This window comes from Centroberyx gerrardi, chromosome 7 (assembly GCF_048128805.1).
Source record: "Centroberyx gerrardi isolate f3 chromosome 7, fCenGer3.hap1.cur.20231027, whole genome shotgun sequence".
NCBI lineage: Eukaryota > Metazoa > Chordata > Actinopteri > Beryciformes > Berycidae > Centroberyx > Centroberyx gerrardi.
The window spans coordinates 5,480,541-5,495,015 of NC_136003.1; the positions used below are offsets into that span (position 1 = coordinate 5,480,541).

The window sequence follows — 14,475 nt, forward strand, 5'->3', positions numbered from 1 at the left end:
CAGCCTTTCGCTGGTAATTCAGATCGGGCCAAAGCAATAACAAATGCTGCACTTTAGTCAATGTGGAAAAGTTCATTTCCTAAAAAAAGAAAAGATTATTATAGTTATTTATATTTTTTATTATATTTTATATATTTCTTATTATATTTTATGTTTTGTTTCATTTATTTGAGAATATTTTATTTATTGGAGAACTTATTAGTAGTAGTTTGCAGCAGTATTCTATTTTTTATTTTATTTTATTTTAATATATTTAATTTTTTATTATGTTTCATTTAAAATTTTATTAAAAAAAATTATAAACTGTTGATGTTTACAAAAGTTCATAATAAACGACAAGCAATTTTATGTTTTGCATTTTTTCCCCTTACTGTACCGAAAATGAACCGAACCGTGACTTCAAAACCGAGGTACGTACCGAACCGTGATTTTTGTGTACCGTTACACCCCTATCTACATGTGTTGTTTTTCAATTTGTATACTTTTTATATGTGCTTTTTTGTTATTCTATCTTTACAAATGTTTGAGAGATAGGCTATTAAAAACAAAGCTTTAATTAGATATGAATCACAGAGCAGCAGTTGTTTTCCTATATAATATAGTTACTTTTGGCAAATTTAAATTGTGGAGTCTGTCTTATTGTGGAGTGTAATGGTACAACAAACTGAAAACACTGCTGCCAGTACCTATGTGCAATAGCCAAACGATGCAGATTAAGTTTATTCAACAGTTTAACTATTGCCTTGTTGAGGCATTTTCGTACTGAATGTCAATATTTACCCCTGTGATGTCACAGCCACCCAGGCAGCACCCTGCTGGTGGGAGACCCTTCTAGCAACAGCACTGGGTACAGGTGCATGCAAAATCAGATACCTGTTGGGATAAAGAGTGAGGAATCCATACAAGAGGTGGTGTGTGTGTGTGTGTGTGTATTCTAGTGCTTGTAACTGTGTTCACGTGAGTGGAATTCCTGGCATTTCAGATGGCGCAATCCTCCACGCTTCCTGAATGACCTCTGACCTCAAACCATACTTAACTAAAAACAAAGGGGGGTTCTTTTCCTTGTCAAGGTTACAAACTAGGGTAAACGTCCCTATTAAGCCCACCAAATCCACTTTTCAGACATTTTTAATATATACTGCCCCAATTTAAGTGAGAACATTTGAGTTAAAATGAAAGTCTAATCTCTCATTTGAAGTGTCAATAATTCATTTATACCAATTTCTAATGTTTTTATTGTTTAATTTGTCAAAATATGTCAAAGGTCTGGCATGGGCTTAATGGATACCTAACGTACCCTTTAAGTCCATGGGTGTTCCAAATAAGCCCACTTCATGATTTGTTGATAAATAAATATATATATTTAAAAAATCGTAACAATACAAACTTGTTCTACTCAAATCTGTAATCTCTTAGCTCTCAATAGCTATTTTCATTTTGTCTCCACTCCTATCCTATCGCCTGTAAATGGCATTTGAAATAGGCGTGGCCAGCCTTTTTGCTGTGTTGTTAACGCAGAAAAAGCTAAACTTACAACATGTCTTCTTTGGAATGTAGCCAAAAAACTATTTACGAACAAAATTAAAACTATAGTGGAAATTACTCTTCAATACTTCATCTTTCAATATGTGTTGTCATTTTGTCTGTATCTCTATCCTATGGTGTGCTGTTGGCATTTGAAATTGGCCAAAATTTACTGGTCCAGCCAGCTGGTTGAAAGTGCAGATGATTTCTGAAGACCGACTGACTGAAAGAAAAACAGTTTGCAGGTTCAATACTAATGTTCTAAGGATAGTAAATGAGTCAATTTCAGGATTTACAATTACACAATAACTTAGTTATTAACTTAGTTATTAACTTTAGTTATCTCAAACTAAAACTCATCTGAAAAGTAAAGATTAAAAAATTATTGTTAATGTTAGGATAGAATATAGGCCTATCCAGAATGAATTGACCTATGCAATATCACTGATATTTAAATATGGGTATTAATTATCTGGATTATAGAGCTGATTCATCAGGTGAGGTCAAAATTAGGGAGGAAAATGGTTCAAAGGTCAAAAGGGAGAAAATCCCCATTGAAACACAGTCAAGTGGGCTTAATGGGAGCAGGTGGGCTTAAAGGGAACATCAGTGAATTTATGGTTAAAAGACAGAATATTTTATTATACGCACATGACATTAAAAAACAACTATATGAAATGCTAAAACTCATATTTTGATTTCAAAAGAAACAATATTTCTAATTCAAGTAATATTCTAACATATGTCTTATTCAAAACCCTAATCACTTAAATTTTGATAACAAATGAGTATTTACTAAAAACAGGAGTAGAAATATGCAAAAAATGTTATCTTCTGAGGGGACCAAAATCACCAACGTTTTTTTGCAACTTCTGGGATCAGCAGGCACATGTCACACATGTGCTTCGATAACTCAATATTGACAAATCTGATTGGCTTACAATAAAAAGTGTCATTTATGTAACAAGCAGCTTCATTGGAAGAAACATCACAGCAAAAAATTATGATGTAGTTTTTTTTTATTTGACTCAGAAGTTGCAAGTGGGCTTATATGGTATGTGGGCTTAATAGGGACGTTTACCCAACCACACCAAACCTATCTACATTTGCACAGTTGAGGAGAGTTTGGTAAAGAGGAGCCTTCTCAAGACGCCATTACATTCAATAAACTTAACACCTAAAACTGAAGTGCAGGTTTGCTGACATATGGGGCCGATATTGGCTTTTTATTGACTATTGGATATCAGCCAGTCAGTGTTGTCCACCTCTGATATGATGGAGGTTCCTCTCTCGCCACAGCTATGTTGCTCTACCCCTAATTCAAATGCAGCATTTTGATCAAGATTCCACACAAGTAGGCCTATGCATGCATATACTGTTATTATTTTCATATCATATGTCTGACCAGAGAAATCATTCCAGTGTGGTGTGGGAAGATTTCAACAGTCTGTAAAACCTGCAGTAAACCTGGTTCACCCTGCCTTAAGGAGCTGCTGACCCACCTGGAAGAGTTTCATTAGTCTGGCTTTCAATGGAGTTTTAGTGTCCCATGATACTCTAAATGCTGTTTCACAGGCTTTTCCACCTTGATAAGAAAACTCTGGTGGAAACACTGAATACGTGTCATTTTTTGGAATGACATGAAACTGGTCTTTTGAGGACTTAATATCGGCAAAAAAAACCATTGGTACTGGCGTTTCATGTGAAAATTTAGAAATTTAAGGATAATGAATATTGGCTATTGGAAGCCTGAATCTAAGAATATTTTGTCGGCCCATATCAAACCCATATCAGGCGAGACCTACCACACACACACCTACACCTACACACACACCTACACACACACACACAGGTCCTAGTCACTGTAAACAATAGCAGCAAATGCATGCAGTGTCCACGGATCACTGACAGGGATCAAGCCCAGGCTTAGGGGCTCCAGCAGGCCAGCAGCATACCACACTAGGGCTGAAACGATTCCTCGAGAAACTCGAGTAACTCGATTACTAAAAATCATCGATGCAAATTCTTTGCATCGAAGCTTCGTTTAATCCATATAACTATATACACACTCAGTGATTCGCACGGATGATTATTACTGTTGCACAACGCGCTGGAGAAAGAGAGAGAAAATAGCGAGGAGCGAAGAGAAGAGACAGGCCAGAGAAAACGACAGAAAGTGTCCAAAGTTTCGGATCCAGTGTTGCCAACTTGGCGACTTTGTCGCTAGACTTAGCGACTTTTCAGACCCCCCTGGCGACTTTATTTCTCAAAATCGACTAGCGACAAATCTGCCGACTTTTTCTGACCATGGGAAGCAATGTTAATGTGTTGAATCCCAAAGCATTTGGCAATAAATTGGTTCGGCTGATGCCGGTTTTCTCTACTTGCTTGTCTAATCCAGAGAGGTCTGACGGTCACAGCGCTTCCCACACAGCGTAGCTCCTTCCCTCCGCTGAGAGCAGGGACTGTAGGATAGGGTCCACTTGTAATTGCTACCGGCGTACGCCGAAACTGGCCGGGTGGGCGGAGTCAGCACTTAATATTAAAACGGGATGAGATGAAGGCTAGTAAAGAATGCACGTTAATTATGGCTATATGTAATGGCTAGTTAAGAACGTAAATCAATATGGTGGCTAGTTATGATGTCCCTAAGTTAGCTAAGTTTTGCTCAAGAAAATAACCACAGAAAATAAAATGCTGCAGTCAATTTGTGAAAGCCTGAGCTTCATTCATGTTATTATTATGATAGTCACACACATACACACACACACACACACACACACACACACACACACACACACACACACACACACACACACACACACACCTACTCCCCTCACAGTGATGCATAAAATACCCCAGAAAGCAAAATATCAGGTGGTGTAAGTAGCAATTGGAGCCTAAAATGCACCAGTCCAATACAGCAGGTATATTCAGTTTAGTTTGATTGCAGTGAGTAGGGTCAGCAGGTGTAGGGCAACCCTTCAACATAGTAAATAAATGTACATTAGCCAGTCTTATGAACTTGTATGATATTTAGGCCTAGTAATAAATATCAATAATAATTATTATTTCACCTCGTTTTCAGTAAATCACAGTGTCGTATGGACAGCTTCGTGCGGACAGCTTTTCTCTTTTGTATATTTACTATTGCTCTTTAATAAAGCAAAAGTATTTCTTATCCGATTACTCGATTAATCGATGGGATAATCGGTAGAATACTCGATTACTAAAATAATCGATAGCTGCAGCCCTATACCACACTGCAACACAACACAGTGGCTCATACAACCACTAGTGGGTCCAAGCAATAAAAAAAGCAATTAAAACAATTAGTGAATAAGAATGGCTGTTATGATCACAGCTTGCACTCAACACACAATTCGCCTTATTAACACAATGGCAATGTTTGAATCAGACGTACATAATAGCAGACTATTTGATTTCACCTGTTGAAATGAATGTTGCTGGGCATAGAATGTGTCTCTGTGCTGTGTAAATCTTATTAACGTTGAGAATGTGCTACAGTAGGTAATGAAGTAGGTTACATTACAATAGGATAATAGGTCCAATAGGAAGTTGGCTATATTAGGCAGCTCAGTTCACATCCTCTTTATACCAGATTTTGGTTGGCCATCAGTCACTGCTGAAGAGTTTAAATCTCCCCTGTTTTTTTAATCAAAAGGTTTATCAGAAAACCAAAATTTGGCCAAACAAACACTTAGCTAATGATAGACTGAATCTCTGACATAGTATGATTAATAGGGAGGCAAGGCAGGCAATGGGCCAATGGTAAATTTGAGTAACTGGCTGTGATCAATGTAGTGTCCTGTCTGACAACCCTGACTTCTGATGTAGGGCTCTGTTATTGCATACCACTTTACTTTGCATTTTATAAATCAAATAAACACAAAAGCAAGCCATTAACATCACCTGATTATGATGCTTTTCTGCTTGTTTGGCTATAAAGTGAATCACACATTACATAGGGAGCATCAGTTGATCACATTGCCATCGACGACACAGGGTTTCCCTCCACCTTTTCTCATCATGGAGGTTGTTCTCACCGCAGCAGGACAAGTCAAGAGGTTACATTCAAATGACGTCATATTGCATTTTCACTTCATCATGTACAAGACAGAAATAAGGATGTGCAGTCTTGTGCGCTCATAAGACGCCACCAGAGAGCGAGAGAAAGACACTGCTTCCATGGCTGCTCCCCTGCATATTAAACAAAATCTCCCCCCACCTCGAATTTCGCACTAATCCTGAAAACGACACAGACACTAACAGTTTCCTTTTCAGTTTGCCCATATCTAACGTCAGTCATTTCCCTCTAATTGAAGCTGAGCAAGCCTTTCCAGCCTTACACATCACACTTCTCCATTTGCACTAATTCAGAGGGAGTTTACGTGGAACTCCTGCCCGCCCCCCACCAATGACATCATGGAAGTACAAATAGGGGCTCCTGTGTCTGGTGAGTCACTGGGTCATTGTCATTCGCTTCACACTGTACACTTATAGCCATCTTCCTTTGAATGAACACAGGCCTGCTGGGCTACAGGGGCCTCTCGGCAGACTAACTTTCCACTGGTGTCACTGGTGGTACCATCAACGTTTTTAAGCCTAGGTCACACTACAAGACTGTTCAAATCTCGCCCAATGAGGGCAGTTCAGACTGAACGACTGGTCTTCAGTAAATGGTTGCTGGACCATCGGAAATGTGTTCAAACTATACAACGGGATGAAGATGAAGATCAAACACTACCTGAATGAGTAATTGGCCATTTTACATCAGTGATCAACTTACTGTCCTGCCTGTCAACACTGACATTGTTGAATAGCACTTTTTTATATTTTATAAATCTTTTTATTTCATAAATCTGCAGGTCAATACACGCGTGATCTGAAATATTTGAGTGCAAAACAAAATCAAATGCTACTGGTCATAGATACCTTCACCTACCTGCTAGGTCAAGCTAAGTCAAAGATTATTATTAACCCACGACAGCCTCCTACTTTGTGTTTATTGCATTTGGGCCATCTGCATACAGGCTACCGTTTGAACCACACCAAACTGAAACACCGCTGACGCAATGAATTTTTTTTTGCTTCGGGTGTTGTAGGCTAATACATTGGCTCACTGCAATTTTAACTCTTCTTAGCAAAAACTAGCTTGAATCCATGATCTGGCCAAATTGCATTCATCAGAGTGTTTATAAAAAACTTGATAACCTAGAGAGACCGGTGGGTTTTATGGAGGGAAGAGTCTACCAGCTCTGCACTAGCATTTACTAATATCTTTAGAAAACGCTGCTTCGGTATTTCTTTTTCACAGGGAATCTCACAGTCCAAATTTCAGAGACTTGGCATTGCCTCTAGCGCTGGTGCAACCACGGGGAAAAAAATGCAGTGATACAACTGAAAAGGAGTTGCAAAATATGACCAAATGGTCACACTCTAAAGCCCTGAGATGCCACAAAGGCTATGGCAGGGTGACATAGAGCCGAGCCTGAAAAACAGGCCGTTCCTGTAGAATGCAAATAGTCAACAGGGGAAGTTTCCGGAGGACATTTGAATACCGCGGCTGCCGCCAAACAGTTAGATGGGAAGGCCGAGAGCGTGAGGAACTGTCAATTGAGAACTAAGCAAATGCCAGGGTCAGATATCGCTGCACCATATACACTACCAGTCAAATGTTTTGACACACCTGATTGAATGTACTATGTTTCTCATTATCTTAAAGCCGTTTTGATCTAAAGGCTTATGCTTAAATGCTTGAAATTTGTTAGACAAATATAAATAGTGAAGTTGATGCTTATGAATTTCTTTCCAAAGCCTTTGCCTTTCCATCAAAGCAAAGGGCAGCTACTTTAAAGAATCTAAAATATATGATAGCTTTGATTTGTTTAACACCATTTGTGTTTTTTCACAGTTTCTTCAGATATTGTCCCTACTGGCCACCGTACACTCTCTCTGACCATGTGCCAATCAAATCGAGGCAAAACAATGGCTCTGTAATCAAACAGTTTTTAGTTTACCAGCCCTTGGCAGGTGAGCCAATAAGTTAATTTCAGACGCTGCTTGAATTAAACTTGATTCAAGCAGTGATGATGTGCTGTGTTGCACAACAACACACTATGATGAAGACGTCCATGTGACTGATGACATTAATTCCACATGGGCAAAAAACTGAGCAATAACTTCTAATATTTCAATATGTTCCTATCTAAAGAGTCCCGGCATGTAGCTGACTCAAAAGACATGGCACGAAATACATCAGAGGGCCAGGAGCTGAAAATAGAGCTCTATTCATCTATTAACATCACCAGGATGAGCCAACAATGTCTAAAAATAAGCCCTTTGCCAGTACCGTAGACTCGGTTGTCTGTCTCAGAACTGTGTAGATCAGTTGGTTTCAACCCAAGTGCCATCCAGAGCCACGTGTACGCAGGTACGCATTCAAATCAAACACCACAGCAGCTCATTTCACTGATTACTTCCTCCCTCTCCAGTTGAAGGTGTGCTAATGACTAAAATCAGCAACATGGCTCTTGGTGGACCATGGTTGGAGACTTCTGATGTAACATTACCGCTCCAACAACCACTAAACCAGATGTATGCTGCGGTCCCCACCTGCCCGTGTATCAGCTACAGTATAATGGATGATATCAGCATCAGTGTCTCCGGGGTTCCCCAGTAGTACCCACCCACAGCTAAAACAACACAGCTGGTTAGGGACATCCTGCTGAAACGATACCGAAAGAAGTGTGAGAAAGCACCCCTCTGATTCAACTGGTAGGTTTAGTTGCCCACGATACCTTTGTTACTTTGAATCACTTTTGAGGGGACGGTTCAATAGAAGCATTTAAGATTTAAGATACAAGATAATCCTTTGATGATGAGTCATACGACAACGGGATGGTGTACATTCCGATCTGTTGTGTCTGATCGTGTACGTTCATTTAATTTAGCTTTCAATGAGAGCTGTCCGTTGTCCTGACAGGTGATGATGCGCCCATCCCTGTCAGATTTCCCTCCGTTTTGACGGCCAGAACTTTCTTGCCTCGTCTTTTTCTGGATGGACGGATTTGTCACTATCCATATAGCCAATTAGAGGCGTTCCTAAGTTTGACTTTGGGACAAGTGGCGGCGAAAACACTGAGACAATGCATCCCGTTGTTGTACGGCTCATCATCACAGGATCACAAAAACAAAGCGAAAACAGAAAAAGCCTGGAATAATGTTGGGGTGACTGTAGGTTTTCCAGGCCAGTTTCTTTTTTAATTTATACTGTATAGTCTGTTTCTTCTTTTTTCTATGAAGTTGCTCCACTGTGAGCAAAGCCTTCTTGGCATGTTTTCTCCTTACTATTCTTCTGCCACACCCACCACACTGACGCTCCAAAACAACCCAACGGACAGAAATCTATCAGTCAAAAAATTACGTCCATTTTCTGATGGATCAGTGTGGCCGCCCTCATCAGTCCTGTCCGGGTAATGGACACCTCTCATTGAAAATTAATTGAAAATTACATATACAGACAGACACAACAGATCAGTGTGGCCATCCCCTAAGGCCCCAAATGACCTTCCATCTCAGGATGGGGAAAAAACAAACCTTCCATATCTTTTCAAATAGGCATGTTTATTCGATTAGTAATACTAAGGACTATGCTCAACTACATATTACAAAACTGCAGTGATTAGCAACCCTAAGCTGTGTGTCCTACAATTTCACATCCACACATTAAATGCAGAAGATACTTAGCTGGCCTTTTAGTAGTCAAATACCAAAGACTGCACCTTCCCTACTTTTCTAATCACCACCAGCAGACTGCTAAATGTTGGTGTAAGGTCCTACCAAGGCTTTGGGCTTAGCAAGTAATTCCACATGTCCATTTTCAGTTCTCACAAAGCACTTGCATCTATCCAGCAAGCTTAAAGCTGGACCAAATCAAAGCTGACTACTAAAACTACTTAACATGCTCTCCATCTGTGCTGTAGCTTGAACTAACACACAATTTCACACCATTTTCATAAGCTGATATTGATAACTTGCATTGTTTAGCTCCGTAACGTGACGCTCTATTGTTTGGAGAAAGTCACGCAAAACTCCATTCAAACAATTCAGCATTCTGCCTTGGTTATGGCAAGCGCACAAACTGAAACTGTACAAACTGACTGAAGGCGATGTGCGAAATGTTCGACTCTTCTGGTGAATCCGGTATATAGATGATCCACTAAGCAGCACTTTATTTCAACAAAATCTCATCTTTTAAAATTGGTTCACACTGCCGCTCACCATGGTGTATTTGGTGGAAGAAGACTGCTGGAATAACAGGCGACTAAATCCAAAAAGTTAGATTGAATATGTTATGCTAGGTGTATTTGATGTATGCCGAATTGAAGAGTGACTCATAACGAATCAGAAGGTCTTAAGTCATGTTCTACCAGGTACCACTATGATAGGTTTGCTGATATGCAAGGCAACTGTCACATTTTTGAATGGATTTGGCGTGATGTTCTCCCCATACCATACAGAACGGCACGCATCGGGGCTAACACTGGCCACGAGAAAAACATCAGGACAATATCTATTTGTTTTATGTTGTGTTAAACTTTGCACTGATAAACTTTTATAATAAACAATAACTAAGATAACTGGAATAAAGCTTTGAATTAACACAAAAGATTACCCTCGTGTGTACGCACAAGTGCCCTCAGTCCCACCGTAGACAAACACAAATAACATGGGCGTTTCTTCGTAGCTTAGCTAGCTAGTCAAGCTAGCTTTGTGAGACAGAGAAAGTGCCCCTCCAGTCGCTGCTAGGATATGTTCAGTTACAGCTAGCATGCCTAGCTGTGTCCAACTTCCCACTCACTACTCCAGACACCAAAATAAGTGACCAAAGGTGGTCAAAACAAGCCAACACCACCATATAAAAGACAATGACTGTTCTGTGTAGCCTTACCTTTTATAACATTACTAAAAATCGTGGCTCTGAATTCTTCTTTGGCCCTCTGATCGAAGTCCTGCCCATGGATGATGCGCATCTGCTTGAGGAAAGTGGACTTGCCGCTCTCGCCTGCTCCAAGTAATAGGATCTTTACTAGCCGTTTTACATACGTCTTATCTCGATTAAGACACTTGTCTATCTCTTTAGATTTCCGCAACTGTTCTGCCTCGCCGCTTGTGAGGAGACAGTTAGGAAAACATACAGATAAAACGGAGCGGGACGGCAGGAAATCCGCCATCTTTGAAACAACTTCATCGATACAGACAGCAGGGAGGGCTGAGCTCACCCCAGTCTGATGCTGCGTTCATGGCCTATGGGAAAGATGATGGATAAGAACATCCTACTTGGATGTAACATTTACCTCGGCTTTTAGGTTGTATACGAGAAAAACCCGTTTACCTCGGTTTTCAGGTGGTAAATTCTGCTATAACTACTATTCACCTTAGCTTCCAGCTGGCAAACACTACTTGGGAACTGGTGGTTTGGCGATGGACCTTGATTTCTCCAACTTACTGAATTCTGACGTCACGACACAGACATACCTGTCGTCATGTCGGGTGATATATTACTTTAAAATATAACCAACAAAATGAACTCTTAAAATACCATAGCAGGACACAACTGGGCTATTTGCTGGACTTTTCCATTTACGTTTGACATTGCACTGTTTGGTTGGCTGTAAAACATGAACTCAGTCGTGTCACTCACTAAGAGCATGTGAAAAAGCATATTAGGTGCAACCAAGGTCTACAGAAAATTTCAGTCATATCATCTTGACGGCTTCAAACGAGTTTGAACGCGTGAGCATTTCAAAGTCGTTGCTTTGAACCTTGAGGACGTTCCGACGACTTTTCCCATGGGGCCTGAACGCAGCACAAGTCGCGGGCGAGGCGTGCCCACGATGAAGTACACGAGCGCGCACAGGCTTCAACAATGTGAAGAAATGTTTGGGCGGGTCTCAGCAGTCAGAGACACATTTCTAGTAGTCTGTTCCTTTCAAAGCTGCGCCTCTTTAAGCAGCGCTGCTAGATAGATACTGGAAGCGATCCTATCAGAGTAGTTGCATTTCTTCAGAGATTAATGAATCCTGAATTGGCTAATTTCAGGGGTGGAAATAGTACAAAAATATCCTACACAAGCAGAAGTGCTGTTTCTTTGCTGTAATTTAGCTTAAGCAGAAGTAAAATTACTGGCGTAAAAATCTACTTAACTGAAAATGAAGTAGCTCATTTAAAATGTAGCCTACTAAAAGTTACTCAGTTACAACAAAGCAACAACATTGTTATGTAATGTAAAAGGGACGAGATGACAGACAGTTCAAATTAGGTTCTCTTTATTGAAGAAAAAAAAAATAGTGTCTAAACAAAGTAAAGCATGAACCAGTACAACAACTTATTGTGTGATTTATGGCTAATGCTTTTTGGCTTTTTGGCTAATGCTAACTAAACTACTAGCATGGATAAATCTTAACATACAGTTCTTAATGTAAAGCCTACAGAATTTGACTGTGTGGATGTGATTTAAAATGTAGCGAAGTATGATACTTAAGTCAAAACATAACTAAAAATAAAATTACTGACTTAAAAATACTCAAAAGAGCAAAGTTGCTCAGTGACAGTTATAAGAGTAGGCTAATTCTGATTCATTCCATCCACTTTTGATTAATGTAGCATACTGTTGGGTTGAAATGAAATGGGCATGTGATTCTATATTTCAATTTATCAAGCCATCCAGATTTAAAAGAGAAAAGTTCCTGTTACAGGAAAAATAGTTGCGTAATAGACTACACCCAGTGAGACCAAATGACCAAGTTAGAAGCAAGAATTTTTGGTATGCTGAGGACTTGATTCAAAAATACAAAAGTAGGCTAATAGGAATTTTCAGTGTGTTCAACCCTCAATTGATAGACACACTTAGGCTTACAGTACATAGCACAAGAGAAAAATGTTCTCATTTGACGTTCTACAAGTCTTACATTCAGTTGTATTGATTAGAAGGGAATCAAAAACACAGAAACATACAGCTTTGCCACATTTTGGCATTGGTTGACAGTCACACTCAACACAAACACTCTGCCACTGACTAGAGATCAGAGCAGCATTCATTCCTGAGATGTCACTGAGGGAACAATGCTGAGTATTGTGCTCACTGATATCATCATAGAGCTTAAAGCCTGCCTCTAGACTGATTCTATATCAAACATCATAGCCTCCACCACAAAAATATAATGTTTGTAGACCTGGCTTCATTTCATATGAATGAATCCAAACCATATCTACATAAACTCCTGTCAATAAAAATGTGTGTGTGTGTGTGTGTGTGTGTGTGTGTGTGTTGTAAGGAGCACTATTTCCTTTTAACTGAGTGATAGTGAGTGAATTGAATGACCCAGTTTTGTCCAAGAAATAGCAATTTAAGAATGTTCATGGAATGTTAAGCTATGATGTACAATAAATAAGGACTGTAATGGATCTGCATGACTGCCTCTCCTCTTAAACAGATAATTTTCATACAATTGTCTTTTGCTGTAATGATTTAATTGTCTATTTGCAGAAAATGCAATGCAATCGTGGAATTGAAGTCACTTGCAGATTTATTTATTTTTAAATTCCAAGTTTATGCTAAAGTTATGTTAATTGTTAAAGTTAATGCATTATTATGCTTAGTGTAAGAGCTGCTCTTGCTTATTATAGGCTCTGTACATAATATCCACACTTCACCAGGACTAACATTGTGTCGTCATGCTATTTGTTGATTGTGCTGTCATGCTATTTGTTGATTGTTGTCATGCTATTGTTGATTTTGTGTGTTATAAGAGCTGTCTTTCTTGTCTCTACGTAGTGCAGGCTCTGTTTGTATCTGCATATGTTTCACTGTTTTTATCGTTGATTGTATTTCCAATGTTTTTATTCTTAACATTTGTGCTTTCAACTATTGCCTGCCTGGGACTACAGATGAAAATTTGCCTTTTTGGCTGAATCTGGCATATTTTCAGAAATGTTATTAATATGCACTGTCCCTGTCAAATAAAGTAATAAACTAAACTAAAGTGTTAGCATTGAGCCTACTATCACACAACATAATGTACCCTATGCTAAAGTGTTAGCATGGAGCCTACTGTCACTCAACATAGTGTATGCTAAAGTATTAGCATTGAGCCTAATATCACTCAACATAGTATATGCTAAAGTGTTAGCATGGAGCACCTGAGCCAACGACACATGGATGATTTTGGTGTCAGTTTGTGCTATCGGATATATTGGAAAACCCCATCCAGTCAGGGTGGAGGCCATGTCTCTTTAGCAGAAGCTGGACCAGTGGAGCTCCAGTCAGCCAAGTAATGAGTAAGAGTTTGCTGACGATGTTCTTGCTTCCGTCTGAGTGGTAGAAGCCCTGAGAGGACGATTCTGCTGGAGGCGACTAGTCATGCCAGGCTGCACACTGCAACAATGCTGTTCTTGGTGATCTCAGACTGTCTTTGTCTAACATCATCAGTCCCAGTGTGAACAACCGTGTCACTGTATTTCCCGTTACTGTGGATAAGGACTGTTACACTCGTTCCTACCTATGATTATTGGAATGACTTCGGAAAAAATAATCACAATGTTTTAAAGGGCCCATTTGTTTTTTAAATGTATTTTTATTTATTGGGAAAAAAACAATCATAGCCTATGTCTATTAAATTCTATATTTTTGTCAGCCAACACATATTCTTGTAGCCTATAAGTATTCAGTGGGGGAGCTATGCTTTCTGTTTTATCTGGGTCTTTTAAATTAATTGTTGTTCCTATATTGTCAACCATACATAACAAAAACATATCTTTATATATCATATTATTATTATTAGCCTATTAGTAGTAGTAGTAGTAGTAGTAGTAGCAGTAGTAGTAGTACTATTAATATCATTATATAGGCTATTCATGCATACTAGG

General features: G+C 39.3%; 1 protein-coding gene across 1 annotated transcript in view; it reads right to left on the reverse strand.

The window, feature by feature from the left end:
* Positions 1-10,781, reverse strand: part of gna13b (guanine nucleotide binding protein (G protein), alpha 13b) — a 33,467-nt gene extending 22,686 nt beyond the window's left edge. The window contains exon 1 of the mRNA XM_071909845.2: positions 10,499-10,781. Coding sequence (XP_071765946.1) covers positions 10,499-10,781 — 283 coding nt within the window. The remainder of the gene's footprint in view (positions 1-10,498) is intronic.
* Positions 10,782-14,475: the final 3,694 nt, after the last annotated feature.